General features: G+C 46.9%; 2 protein-coding genes across 2 annotated transcripts in view; one reads left to right on the forward strand and one right to left on the reverse strand.

Moving 5' to 3' along the window:
• The window catches only part of LOC309562750 (uncharacterized protein), a 253,710-nt gene that overhangs the window by 53,079 nt on the left and 186,958 nt on the right, over positions 1-13,673 (reverse strand). The window lies entirely within an intron of this gene.
• LOC309564443 (uncharacterized protein) overlaps positions 1-13,673 on the forward strand; it is a 46,098-nt gene that overhangs the window by 15,291 nt on the left and 17,134 nt on the right. Inside the window, 2 exon segments of the mRNA XM_082269073.1 lie at positions 1,075-1,844; positions 11,748-11,889. Of these exon segments, the coding sequence (XP_082125199.1) occupies positions 1,075-1,844; positions 11,748-11,889 (912 nt within the window).

Consider the following 13,673-nt stretch of genomic DNA (forward strand, 5'->3'; position numbering starts at 1 on the left):
ATTATGCTAACAAACAATACAATCATGATTTGGGATTGGATATAAAATATGGGATATAGTCTAACCATTATACACTATTATATAATAGATATAATGTAATACTCAATAGAAGATTGTCCATAAAATCATAAGTTCCACACCCCCCCCCCCCCTGGTATATGATGGGACAAGGATGTTGTATAAGCTTATGATTATATTAAATTAATTTGAAGATGCAGTTCTAATCAGTCTAAGTGAACAATGTTTATTTGACACCCTGTAGCTTCCATTGAGGGGGGGGGTTTCTGTATGACACAATTTCTACCCCCCCCCCCCCCCTTGGTGTAGGTTAAGGAATTACACGTTCTTGTCTTTGTCCAGGCTGTTTTCGGTTTGTCTTCTCAGGGTAGAAACATTAGTTTATTTGCTAGGGAATGGGTGGAAACAGGTGTGATCCTAAAACTAGCTGAATATCTGCCATTGTGTGGAGACATTTCATTGCCAGAGCATTATATTCAAAGTTTACCTAAACACAATTTCCTTTTGGGGGCAGACGACATAGCTTCTCATCTCAAGGACATGTAAATAAAAACAAATCCAACAAATTGACGCAATGTGTGCTTGAAACTGAAGGGATTTTAAATGAATCAGTGACGAGGTCATTTGAGGCCTCAAAGTTTACAATTCTTGACCTGTAATATGGAATATGTATTTCTATTTTGTACTGTAAGTCTGACAGTAAGGAGGTGGAGACCCTTAGGTAGGGGAGTGGAGACCCTTAGGTAAGGGGAAAAACTGAAATAAAGGTTCCCCATTACATCAATGTCCTCACTCCCCTCTTATATCAGTGAACCCCTTTACCTTAGTGTATTCACTCTGCAGACCCTGGTGTAAAGGGGGGACACCATGTTTTACCACACCAGGTGACACCAACCCTAGAGACGTCCCAGCCATGGCTGAAGGAAGCCCAGATGACCCATTTAGAAGTTCACGTCATGGGAAGGGTGATTTGAGCATTGGGTCAGCATTATGTCTGGCCTGGGTTAGCCTAAAGCCAACCTCTACAATGATGTCTTTTTATATAATTTTATCCAGGACCTGGAAAGGACCTGAAGGTTTCCTCAGAAGATCTTCAAAGTTCATCTCCCAATTGTGAAAATAGAGGTGAAGGCAACACCCAAGATCCAGAGAGAGAAAATGTTGAGGCCAGATCACCAGATCCCTCTAACAAAGGGCACTCCAATGCTGGATATGAAGAGGACAATTTATACTCCTGCCCCGATTGCGGGAAATGGTTTTGTCTGAAATCACGTCTCAACGCCCACATGAGATACCACATGACAGAGAAGCCCTATCCGTGCTCCGTGTGCAGGAAGGGCTATTTATCCAAAGCTCAGTTGGTCGATCACCAGAGAGTTCACACTGGAGAGAAACCTTTCTCTTGCTCGGAATGCGGGAAGAGTTTCTCCTTCAAAGGCAACCTTGTTGAACATCAGAGACGTCACTTAGGGGAGTCCCATACTTGTTCCGTGTGCGGGAAAAGTTTTTTACTAAGGACCTATCTCGTCAGACATCTGAGATTTCACACGGGCGAGAAGCTTCATGCTTGTTCGGAGTGCGGAAAAAGTTTTGTCCGTAAATCAGAACTGGTTGTGCATGAGAGGTACCACACGGGGGAGAAGCCGTATTCCTGCCCGGAGTGCGGAAAACGTTTTGTACGTAAGTATCACCTCGGTGTACATCTGCGGTATCACACGGGAGAGAAGCCGCATTTGTGCCCTCAGTGCGGGAAAGGCTTCACACGCAAGTCAGACCTCGTTGCACATGAAAAAACTCACAAAGTTGAGAAGCCAGTTTCTTGCCTAGTGTGCGGGAAATTGTTTACTCGGAAAATCATGCTCGCCAGACATCGGAGAACTCACATGCCTAAAAACACGTAAATAGGTGCATGGGGAATCAACACGGGGGACTGGCCTTGTCATAGTGTGGGAAATGTTTCTGAAAAACAGTTAAGCTCATTAAAAAAGTTGTAAGGGAAATTTTAAAACTGACTTTGCTGAACTCTGCTAAAATTGCTATTTGCCTAGCTGTTAGGCCAACTCACCAAGCTACAAATTCTCCTGGTAAACTCTCTTGGCTCCACTACTGCAACTTCCTCCTCATTGACCTATCTCGGCACAGACCATCCCCTCTTCAGCTTGAATGCTGATGCCAGACCCACCTTATCAACCATTCAGTGTCCCCCACCCCTCCCTGCCAATCCCTCCACTGGACTCCATTTAGTATCCTCCACCCCTCTCTGCCAACCCTTCCACTGGCCTCCATTCAGTGTCCTCCACCCCTCTCTGCCAATCCCTCCACTGCCCTCCATTCAGTGTCCTCCACCCCTCTCTGCCAATCCCTCCACTGGCTCCCATTCAGTGTCCTCCACCCCTTCCTACCAATCCCTCCACTAACCTCCATTCAGTGTCCTCCACCCCTCTCTACCAATCCCTCCACTGGCCGCCATTCAGTGTCCTCCACCCCTCTCTGCCAATCCTTCCACTGACCTCCATTCAGTGTCCTCCACCCCTCCCTGCCAATCCCTCCACTGGCTTCCATTCAGTGTCCTCCACCCCTCCCTGCCAATCCCTCCACTGGCCTCCATTCAGTGTCCCCCACCCCTCCCTACCAATCCCTCCACTGGCCTCCATTCAGTGTCCTCCACCCCTCCCTGCCAATCCCTCCACTGGCTTCCATTCAGTGTCCTCCACCCCTCCCTGCCAATCCCTCCACTGGCCTCCATTCAGTGTCCTCCACCCCTCCCTGCCAATCCCTCCACTGGCTTCCATTCAGTGTCCTCCACCCCTCCCTGCCAATCCCTCCACTGGCCTCCATTCAGTGTCCTCCACCCCTCCCTGCCAATCCCTCCACTGGCTTCCATTCAGTGTCCTCCACCCCTCCCTGCCAATCCCTCCACTGGCCTCCATTCAGTGTCCTCCACCCCTCTCTGCCAATCCTTCCACTGACCTCCATTCAGTGTCCTCCACCCCTCTCTGCCAACCCTTCCACTGGCCTCCATTCAGTGTCCTCCACCCCTCTCTGCCAATCATTCCACTGACCTCCATTCAGTGTCTTCCACCACTCTCTGCCCATCCCTCCACTGACCTCCATTCATTGTCCTCCACCCCTCTCTGCCAATCCCTTCACTGGCCTTCATTCAGTGTCCTCCACCCCTCTCTGCCAATCCTTCCACTGACCTCCATTCAGTGTCCTCCACCCCTCTCTGCCAATCCTTCCACTGACCTCCATTCAGTGTCCTCCACCCCTCTCTGCCAATCATTCCACTGACCTCCATTCAGTGTCTTCCACCACTCTCTGCCCATCCCTCCACTGACCTCCATTCATTGTCCTCCACCCCTCTCTGCCAATCCCTTCACTGGCCTCCATTCAGTGTCCTCCACCCCTCTCTGCCAATCCTTCCACTGACCTCCATTCAGTGTCCTCCACCCCTCTCTGCCAATCCTTCCACTGACCTCCATTCAGTGTCCTCCACCCCTCTCTTCCAACCCTTCCACTGGCCTCCATTCAGTGTCCTCCACCCCTCTCTGCCAATCATTCCACTGACCTCCATTCAGTGTCTTCCACCACTCTCTGCCCATCCCTCCACTGACCTCCATTCAGTGTCCTCCACCCCTCTCTGCCAATCCCTCCACTGGCCTCCATTCAGTGTCCTCCACCCCTCTCTGCCAATCCTTCCACTGACCTCCATTCAGTGTCCTCCACCCCTCTCTGCCAATCCTTCCACTGACCTCCATTTAGTGTCCTCCACCCCTCTCTGCCCATCCCTCCACTGGCTTCCATTCAGTGTCCTCCACCCCTCTCTGCCAATCCCTCCACTGACCTCCATTCAGTGTCCTCCACCCCTCTCTGCCAATCCCTTCCACTGGCCTCCATTCAGTGTCCTCCACCTCTCTCTGCCAATCCTTTCACTGGCCTCCATTCAGTGTCCTCCATCCCTCTCTGCCAATCCCTCCACTGGCCTCCATTCAGTGTCCTCCACCCCTCTCTGCCAATCCTTCCACTGACCTCCATTCAGTGTCCTCCACCCCTCTCTGCCAATCCTTCCACTGACCTCCATTCAGTGTCCTCCACCCCTCTCTGCCAATCCCTCCACTGGTCTCCATTCAGTGTCCTCCACCCCTTTCTGCCAATCCTTCCACTGACCTCCATTCAGTGTCCTCCACCCTCTCTGCCCATCCCTCCACTGGCTTCCATTCAGTGTCCTCCACCCCTCCCTACCAATCCCTCCACTGGCCTCCATTCAGTGTCCTCCACCTCTCTCTGCCAATCCTTACACTGACCTCCATTCAGTGTCCTCCACCCTTCTCTGCCAATCCTCCCACTGACTTCCATTTAGTGTCCTCCACCCCTCTCTGTCACTCCCTCCACTGGCCTCCACTCAGTGTCCTCCATCCCTCTCTTCCAATCCCTCTCAACACCTCTCATCACCTCTTCCCATGCTCACCTCCTCAACTTGTCCAGAACCTCTCCATTCCTCTGGAACTCCCTACTCCAAACTGCAAACTGTCTGACTATCTTCTACTATGTCCATCTTTAGCTGATCCCTGATAACTCATATCTGCAAAGAACCTATTCCACCACCTAACAACTGGAATTTGACTTTCTCCATCAACTCACAGTTATCACTTTGTGGACTTCCCCAAAACCCCTCCCATTCTCTGGAACCCCCTACCCAATCGGTCTGGCTATCTCCTACTATATTTCCTACTGTATCCACCTTTAGGTAATTCCAGAAAACTCACCTCTGCAGGAAAACCTATCCCAACGCCACCTAACAACTGGAATTTTACTTTCTGCATCACTCACAGTTGTCACCTTTTGTATTATTTGCCCCATCCATTTAGATTGTAAGCTCTCATGAGCAGGCCCTCCTAATCCTCCTGTATTGGATTGTATTGTACCTGTACTTTCTCCATTTATATTGTAAAGCTCTGCTCAAACTGTTGGCGCTATATAAATCCTGTATAATATTAACCGTCAGAGAAGACCTCACATTATTGGTCAGTCCTTGCCCTGAGTGAGGGGTATAATGAAGGGGCAAATACAACCTCACCCATTGGCAAAAGAGAGGCCACATCAGATGCATGATCAAGACTCCAGTGAGATAATGTAAATAAAAACATTGTTGAAATAAAAATGTTTCAAAAGGGTGAGGCTCAAAATTATCATTGAACGATGGCGGAGTATCAACATTGCAGAGGAAAGGAATGCTTGCAGCACCGCTAAACAAACTAAACAGAAACCTGTTCCCTAGATCCACAAGAAAGATGGTCTGTATACCAATCCAGGGGGTAACTTGTGCATGAATAGAGGGAGCGCTGCTCCTTCACCATAGGACCCTTTGACTAAGCCCTTGTCAGCAAGGACGAAACGCATTGGGGAGGTGTGGTTTCGCAGAGACATGTAGGCTGAGGCCACTCCTTACTTCTATGTAGCACGGGCTGGTCGGGAGAGTGGTGGTCCCTCTATTTTTGCAGCAGAAAAGCCCACAGATTAGAAAATTCTTGTCGGGCCACCTGTGGCCAGGTGACGACTGCACCCTGTTGGAGGCAGGGGTGCAGCGCAAGGTAGTGAACCCGATAGCAGACTGCTGCGGATTGACCGGAACGTGAGCCCAAGATTCCCCAGGGCGCGGAGTCTAAGACCCAGCAGGTGTTCACCAGAGCCTCGAGTTGTGAGGATGGACTTGGCTGCAGCTGGGTCCAGGTCGTGGCCCCTGGGGTCCCCCGTGTCACGCTCCGTAGGGAGAGAAGGGAAGCAGCCACTCAGGACACACAGAATGGTGATGGGTAAGCCGAGGTCGGGGTAACAGGCAGATGAGGGTAACCAAGGGACAGGCCAAAGGTCAGGGTAACAGGCAAACAGGAATAGTCAGAGACAAGCCAAAGTCGGTACACAGAAAAGTAGATCAAGCACACGGCAAACAGGAAACAAACACTGTTAAACAGCAAAGCAGACCTGCAGTGCACTGGTTAATATAGACTTCCTGTGAGGACCTGGGCGGGGCAGGAACAGGAAGTAGAGGTGATAAAAAGGAACCAGAAATGCAGTCTGACCTCTAATACAGACATGAAGGGACAGGTAAGCTGCCAAACACTATTGCAAGTCCATGGCAATTCTGGCAAAATATCTTTTGACTGGGTATGGGAACACCAAAGGAAAGCACCCTGGATCTCAACCTGACTGGGTGGAAAGCACTAAAAAAATGTTCATGGTGGGACAAATCCAAAACAGAACTTTGAAATCTTCCCCGTAATCTGAGACTGCGCCTCTTCGTTCCACAGAATGCTGAAGTTCATATGTTTCATTGTTTTATCACACATAAACTCCCCAGCCACTTTATTAGGTACCCCTTTTCAATGGCTTGGTAACACAGATTGCTTCTCAGCCAATCACATGGCAGCAACTCAATGCATTTAGGCATCTAGACATGGCGAAGACGACTTGCAGAAGTTCAAACCAAGCATCAGAATATGGAAGAAAGGGGATTTAAGTGACTGTGGACGAGGCATGGTTGTTGGTGTCAGATGAGCTCTGGCCTGAGTCTTTCTAGGATTTTCATGCACGACCATCTCTCGGGTTTACACAGAATGGTGGAAAAGAGAAAATATCCAGTGAGCGGCAGTTGTGTGGAGGAAAATGCCTTGTTGATGTCAGAGGAGAATGGGCAGACTAGTTCCAGATGATAGAAAGGCAACAGTAACTCAAATAACCACTCGTTACATCCAAGGTATCCAGAATACCATCTTTGAACGCACAACACATCCAACCTTGAAGCAGATGGGTCCACTCTTGTGAGCTATGAACAGGAAACCGAGGCTACGATTCTCACAGGCTCTCCAAAATTGGACAATAGAAGATTGGAAAAACGTTGCCTGGTCTGATGAGTCTCAATTTCCGCTGCGACATTCAGATGGTAGGGTCAGAATTTGGCATATACAACATGAAAGCATGGATCCATCCTGTCTTGTATCAATGGTTCAGGCTGGTGGTGTAATAGTGTGGGGGATATTTTCTTGGCACACTCTGAGCCCCTTAGTACCAATTGAGCATGGTTTAAATGCCACGGCCTACCTGAGTATTGTTGCTGACCATGTCCATCCCTTTATGACTACAGTGTCCCCATCTTCTGATCCAGCAGGATAATGCACCATGTCACAAAGCTCCAATCATCTCACCTCTGGTTTCTTCACCATGACAATGAGGTCACTGTCCTCCAATAGCCTCCACACTCACCACATCTCAACCAATAGAGCAGTGGTCCTCAACCATGGTCCTCAGGGCCCACTAACAGGCCAGGTTTGCAAGATAACTGAAATACATCCCAGGTGATATTATTTGCTGCTCAGTGATTGCAGTACCCTAGGCTGCATTAGTGGGCCCTGAGGACCGGAGTTGAGGACCACTGCAATAGAGCACCTTTGGGATGTTGTGGAGCGGGAGATTGGCATCATGGATGTGCAGCCAACAAATCTGCAGCAACTGCGTGATGCTATCATGTCACTATGGAGCAAAATCTCTGAGGAATGTTTCCAATGCCTTGTTGTATCTATGCCACCAAGAATGAAGGCAAAATAGGGTCCGACCCCATACTAGCAAGGTGGACCTAATAAAGTGACCGGTGAGTGTATGTCCGCTGAGTGGAGTCTGCAAAAGAAATATAATACCTTACATCCTTAGAAATTTAATGGCACAAAAATCTCTACCCCAGCCTTTTCCAACCTCTTTATCCTAGCGAAACACCTCAAAATAAATTTTAAGTCTCTGGGAACCTCTGGGGGGAGGGGGAAAAACATCCTATATATTGTGGCCAGTCAAAAAAATAAAAATAAAAGGCACCCTTACAGTGGTGGCCAGAATGTCACCCTTACAGAGAGCTAAAAAGATCATTGGTGTCCTACAGCGGTTTCCCCTAGCGTTGACTATCCAAGCACCATCAAATTGGAGGTCAATTAGCCACGGCTCAAAGAACCCCTAGCAACCTCTAGAGGAACCCTAGGGCTCCACGGAAACATGGTTGAGAATGGTTGCCTTACACTATAGATAGTGGTCAACTTAATGGCACTGTAGCTATGTACAAAGGTTTCCAGCTAGGTGGGGCAGTGAAATAAAGACCCTCACGGTTGCCATTCCTGGGTGTCAAGAACTGTAGGTGTACAAGTGCCGCCCTACCCCAAAGATTCCCTTTGTGCTTACATCATAGCTGAAGCCTCCTCTTCTGCATCCTGGAAGGACCACATCACTGGAAAGTCAATAGGAAGTGTCTATATCAAGCAGGCAGTGATTTGGATGCCTGAAGAAGGACACCACCCCCTGTAAAAAGAGCAAGAGAGGGAAGACTCAGGACTGGAGCATCATGTGACAGCAGTTTTAGGTGAGTATTTTTTGTATTTTAAGCGATCAGTCATAGGGGAACATAGGGATAAGGGGCGCCCAGAGGTCAGCTCATAGTTGCTTTAAGTCACTACAGGCTTCGTACAGAAAAATTTCCCGGGTCGAGTAGATACCCCAACAGTCAGTCTGCAAGTGTCTACAGATACGGTGGATTTGCCTTCCAACAGGGAAGAATTTCCTTCCTGACACCTAATGACAATTTCGAATGAATTTACTATTAAATGTAAAAACCACACTTGCTTTATACCAGCCTGGTACCCCTGCCTGTCCTTACATGGCCTCAAGTTAAAAAGCAATGACATAGCTTTGCTAAGCTCTCTGAGGACCCATGGGTGTAAGCCATCTGGCCCAGATCATTATTCACATTTATTCATGGGATTTCATAGTCTACGACACTCTTTTAGGATTCCATTGTACCCCTGCATGACAAATATTGGTGCAGGCATCAGAACCGTGTACATGACTTTGGGGCAAGCACTGTGAGAGGAGTATTACTGACACCGAAGACCCTTCCGCCAATGCAGATGTCACACAGATAGTGTAGCGTGGAAGAACTATGTGGCTGGGTGGGTGGAACCTGATGGGCAAGCTGAGACACTACTTCTCAATGATGGTCAGTCCACCTTTGTGAATGACAGTAGGCAGTGGGTGGATCCATAACCGATCTAATGTCTTCTGGAACCCAATAGGGAACAAGCGTCTCAGCTTTTCCTTCAGGCTCCAGCCACTGTCAGAGTCACTGCTTGCTAGGAGGCAGTTGGCTGTGAAGCTGACAACCATTAAAAGGTGGCAAGTCATGGGGGCCAGATTGGGTAGATTCCCCAACCCTTAGTCTGCAAGTGTCTACAGTTACGGTGGAGTTGCCCTCTAACAGGGAAGAATTTTCCTTCCTGACACCTAATGGCAATTTGAATCAATTTACTATTAAATGTAGACATCACATTTGTTTTATACCAGTTTGGTACCCCTGCCTGTCCTTACAGAGCCTCCTCAAGTTAGAATAAAGGACATGATCCGGCTGTGATTGGCCGGAGCGGCGCATGTGCGCGGGAGTCATTTTCCGGCAAGCTCCCGGCAAGGAACGCTGAAGGTCCGCCGGACCTTCAGAGCGCATGCGCTGCTCGCGTGAGTGGCTGCATGCAGTGCAAATATCTCCTAAACCGTGCCGGTTTAGGAGATATTAATTGTACCTACAGGTAAGCCTTATTATAGGCTTACCTGTAGTTAAAACTCGCAAAAAGTGGTATACTACCGCTTTAAAAACGACCGAAATCTGCTGTTTGAGTCAGTAAAGCTACAGAAACAAGCAGCAGGTATTTCTAAATCTCTTTTTGGTCATTTTTATTTTTTTTAATCATATTTTTTCTTCAGTTTCAAATTTCTACAATTTTCTTGAGGTTACTGCAAATACAAAATTATCACAGACAGTACTCAATTGTTTTTATTTTTATATTAATTTTTTTAGGTTCTTTTTTATTTTATATATTTTTTTGTAATTTTTTCCTTCATTTTTTAGTCTTAATTTTTACATTTTCACCAATTTTTTGAGGCTGCTGTTCCACGGAACAGCACAAGGTAGTGATCTCACTTCTGCCCAGACAGGAAGTCTCTATGGAAGACAGGAAGTGATGTCACATATACTGACAGGAAGTGAGGCCAGGTATAAATAGGAAGTTCGGGTAAGAGTTGAGTCGGGAAGAAGTAGAGAGGAGACATTGCTGGAACTGGAAGCAGAGGAGGTTAGAAGATATTATTTTATATTTATACTCAGTAGCCCACTAAATGTTCTTTTGTTGTCCGGGACTTGATGTTACGCACATGAAAATGTTGTAAATATAATATAATTTTATTTATATCTACGTTTAATTAAGCACCTCTATAGTAACCGAACCCTTATAAACAACGAGCTATTGCTCACTGTTATCGGTGATAAATGTAATATAATACTCTATATATCAGTGTTCGCCCCATTGAGTTTCTTCTACTCTACTATGGAGGAGAAATAATAATATCGGCTAGATGTATGGTTGTCATTTTATAACCGTCTGGTAAAGCACGATCGAGGTTCGTAACTTTGAGGGTTAACAATGGAATTAGACATGAATCGAGATGTGTGGCAGGGTCATATTTTGTTCAAATGTTCTCCTGCTAAAGAGGCCCCTCTTTTCTATCTTTGAAAGTTGGGTAACAGATGACCACCAGATCCCCACTAGGTTGACTGGGCGACACATGATATATCCCCATCCTAATGCATCGGAGGGACCAGATAATTCCCAATTCTTCTCAGTTACCTGTCTACAGAGAGGAACGTTCTCGATACATCATATAACCACCTCACTGAGGATGGAGGAGGACCGGAGTCACATGACGGAGAAGATACTAAACCTCACCCTGGAGATCATCTACCTGCTGACCGGAGAGGTGAGGAGGATTCTGGGAGGTCACATGACCTCACTCTTATCTCTATTCATAAAACACAGACCTGACCGGAGAGGTGAGGAGGATTCTGGGAATCTAACATAATATTCCTATTGGTTCTCCAATACAGAGATTTCCTCCTCTGAAGTCAGGTGATCATATGACCATCACAGTGCCTCCATGTGACTCCCTAAAACCTGAGAGACACAACATGCAGAAGATTCTAGAAGTCACCAAGAAGATGATGGAGCTGCTGACAGGAGAGGTGAGCGGTGCTGGGAATTCTGGGACATTATCCAGTAACAGACAAGGGATGTGTCCGGATGGTGACTGTATCATTGTGTGTGTCAGGTTCCTATAAGGTGTCAGGATGTCACTGTCTATTTCTCCATGGAGGAGTGGGAGTATTTAGAAGGACACAAGGATCTCTACAAGGACGTCATGATGGAGAATCATCCGCCCCTCACATCACCGGGTAAGAGGAGACTTTATTGTAAAGGAGAGAGCAGTACGGAGGCTCCACCTAGATCCCCCATCATCTGATAAACACATAGAAACAATGTATTCAGTCAGTGTGTGTGTTTCCTACAGATGGATCCAGTAATGGGAACCCACCAGAGAGATGTCCACGTCCTCTGTATTCCCGGGATTCCACACAGGAGGATCACACCATCCCTCACCATCATCAGGTAGATGGATCCAGTAATGGAATCCCACCAGAGAGATGTCCCCGTCCTCTGTATTCCCGGGATTCTACAGAGGAAGGTCACACCATCCCTCACCATCACCAGGTAGATGAAGTTGAGGTCCTTAAATCACTGCCATTGCTGTATAACACTCTTCTTTATTATTTCTTCATTTTTAATATTTCTTTCACCAATTGGCTTCTTCAGAACAAAGAAATGTCTAAAACAAAAGTTGAGAGTCACGAGGAAGAAGAGGAGACGTATGTGAGGGGTGATCAGCAGACTGTGGAGGAGATGGTGAGGATAGTGACAATTAAAGAAGAAGACGTTCTTACAGAGATCGGCATAGGTGGGTAGTGGAGGCTAATAATGTTACTGATCTATCGTTGTGTATAGTACTTTGGTCCTTCAGGTAGTTGTGGGTTGTAGACAAGTCCCAGATCCTTTTGGCTGGGAGAAGAGAAATTAAGATGTATGTACTTACCATAAATATTTTTTTTTGGAGTCCACTGAAGGTCAAGGGTTTCAGCTCTATGTGTGTGTTTTTTGCTGTTCCTTAGCACTGCTTTTTCACAGAACTGAGGTATGCTGGGTAAAGGAGGGGCCATAACAGCACGGTATTGCCCCCTTAAGGAATAACATCTACTATATAACTTCGGTTTACTTCTGGTTCTGGGCGTGATGACGTCACGTGGCCCCGCACTGACGCGTTTTGTCATGGGACTCGTGATTTTGTCAAAGGAACCAGAAGACCGAGACTAGGAATGTTATTGATCTATCTTTGCGTGTGTATAACCCTTTCCTCTTAGGTTCACTGCTTGCCGACCAGGCTGTTTCTGGCACGTTTGTGCTAGAAAATTACTTAGAACCCCCAAATATCCACTTTTTTTAGCAGAGACTCTAGGAAATAAAATGGCAATCTTTGCAATTTTTTACGTCTCTCGGTTTTTTTTAACGCAATTGTTCTGGAAATAGATTTTAATGGATTAAAACAAATTACAAAAAATGAAAATATCTGGTGACAGGCCCACTTTATAGAGAGGTCGGGGGTCAAATCTCTTCTTTCCCTTTTTAAAGGAAAAGATCTTTTCCTCAAAAACAGCCCAAAAAATGATTTACTTCCAGTCTGGACCAGAAGCGACGTCATAACTTCGCTCTCGTCCTCCAAGGCCATAGAAGTCGATCAAAGAGTATCTACTCTTTGATGGTCTATGGGAGCAGCCGGCTGCACCTTTGGATCAGTTTTTGGGAGATCCGGCGGAAACGGTAAGCCCAAGAAACACTGATGAAAGAGAATGAGGAAATGGACTGAATGTAGGGTCATCATTCAATATCCATGGGACTTCTAGTGGATTACTTGACGAGGAAGTGGACTGAGCGTAGGGTCAGCATTCAATATCTAATGGACCTCTAGTGGATTACTTGATGAGGAAGGGGACTGAGCGTAGAGTCAGCATTCAGTATCCATGGGACCTCTAGCGGATTACTTGACGAGAAAGTAGACTGAGCGTAGGGTCAGCATTTAATAGCCATGGTACCTCTAGGGGATTACTTGACGTAGAAGTGGACTCAGCGTAGGGTCAGCGTTCAATATCCAAGGGACTTCTAGTGGATTACTTGATGAGGAAGTGGACTGAGCGTAGGGTCAGCATTCAATATCCATGGGACCTCTAGTGGATTACTTGATGAGGAAGTGGATTTAGCGTATGGTCAGCATTCAATATCCAAGGGACATTTAGCGGATTACTTGACGTAGAAATGGACTGAGCATAGGGTCAGCATTCAGTATCCAATAGACCTCTAGTGGATTATTTGACGTAGAAGTGGACTGAGCGTAGGGTCAGCATTTAGTATCCAATGGACCTCTAGTGGATATTATTTGACGTAGAAATGGACTGAGCGTAGGGTCAGCATTCAATATCCAATGGACCTCTAGTGGATTATTTGACGTAGAAATGGACAGAGCGTAGGGTCAGCATTCAGTATCCAATGGACCTCTAGTGGATTACTTGATGAGGAAGTGGACTGAGCGTAGGGTCCGCATTCCATATCCATATGACCTCTAGGGGATTACATGACGTAGAAGTGGACTGAGCGTAGGGTCAGCATTCCATATCTCCTCATGGAAAATCT

Source organism: Pelophylax lessonae (assembly GCF_965119305.1).
Source record: "Pelophylax lessonae genome assembly, chromosome: 9".
Taxonomy (NCBI): Eukaryota; Metazoa; Chordata; class Amphibia; order Anura; family Ranidae; genus Pelophylax; species Pelophylax lessonae.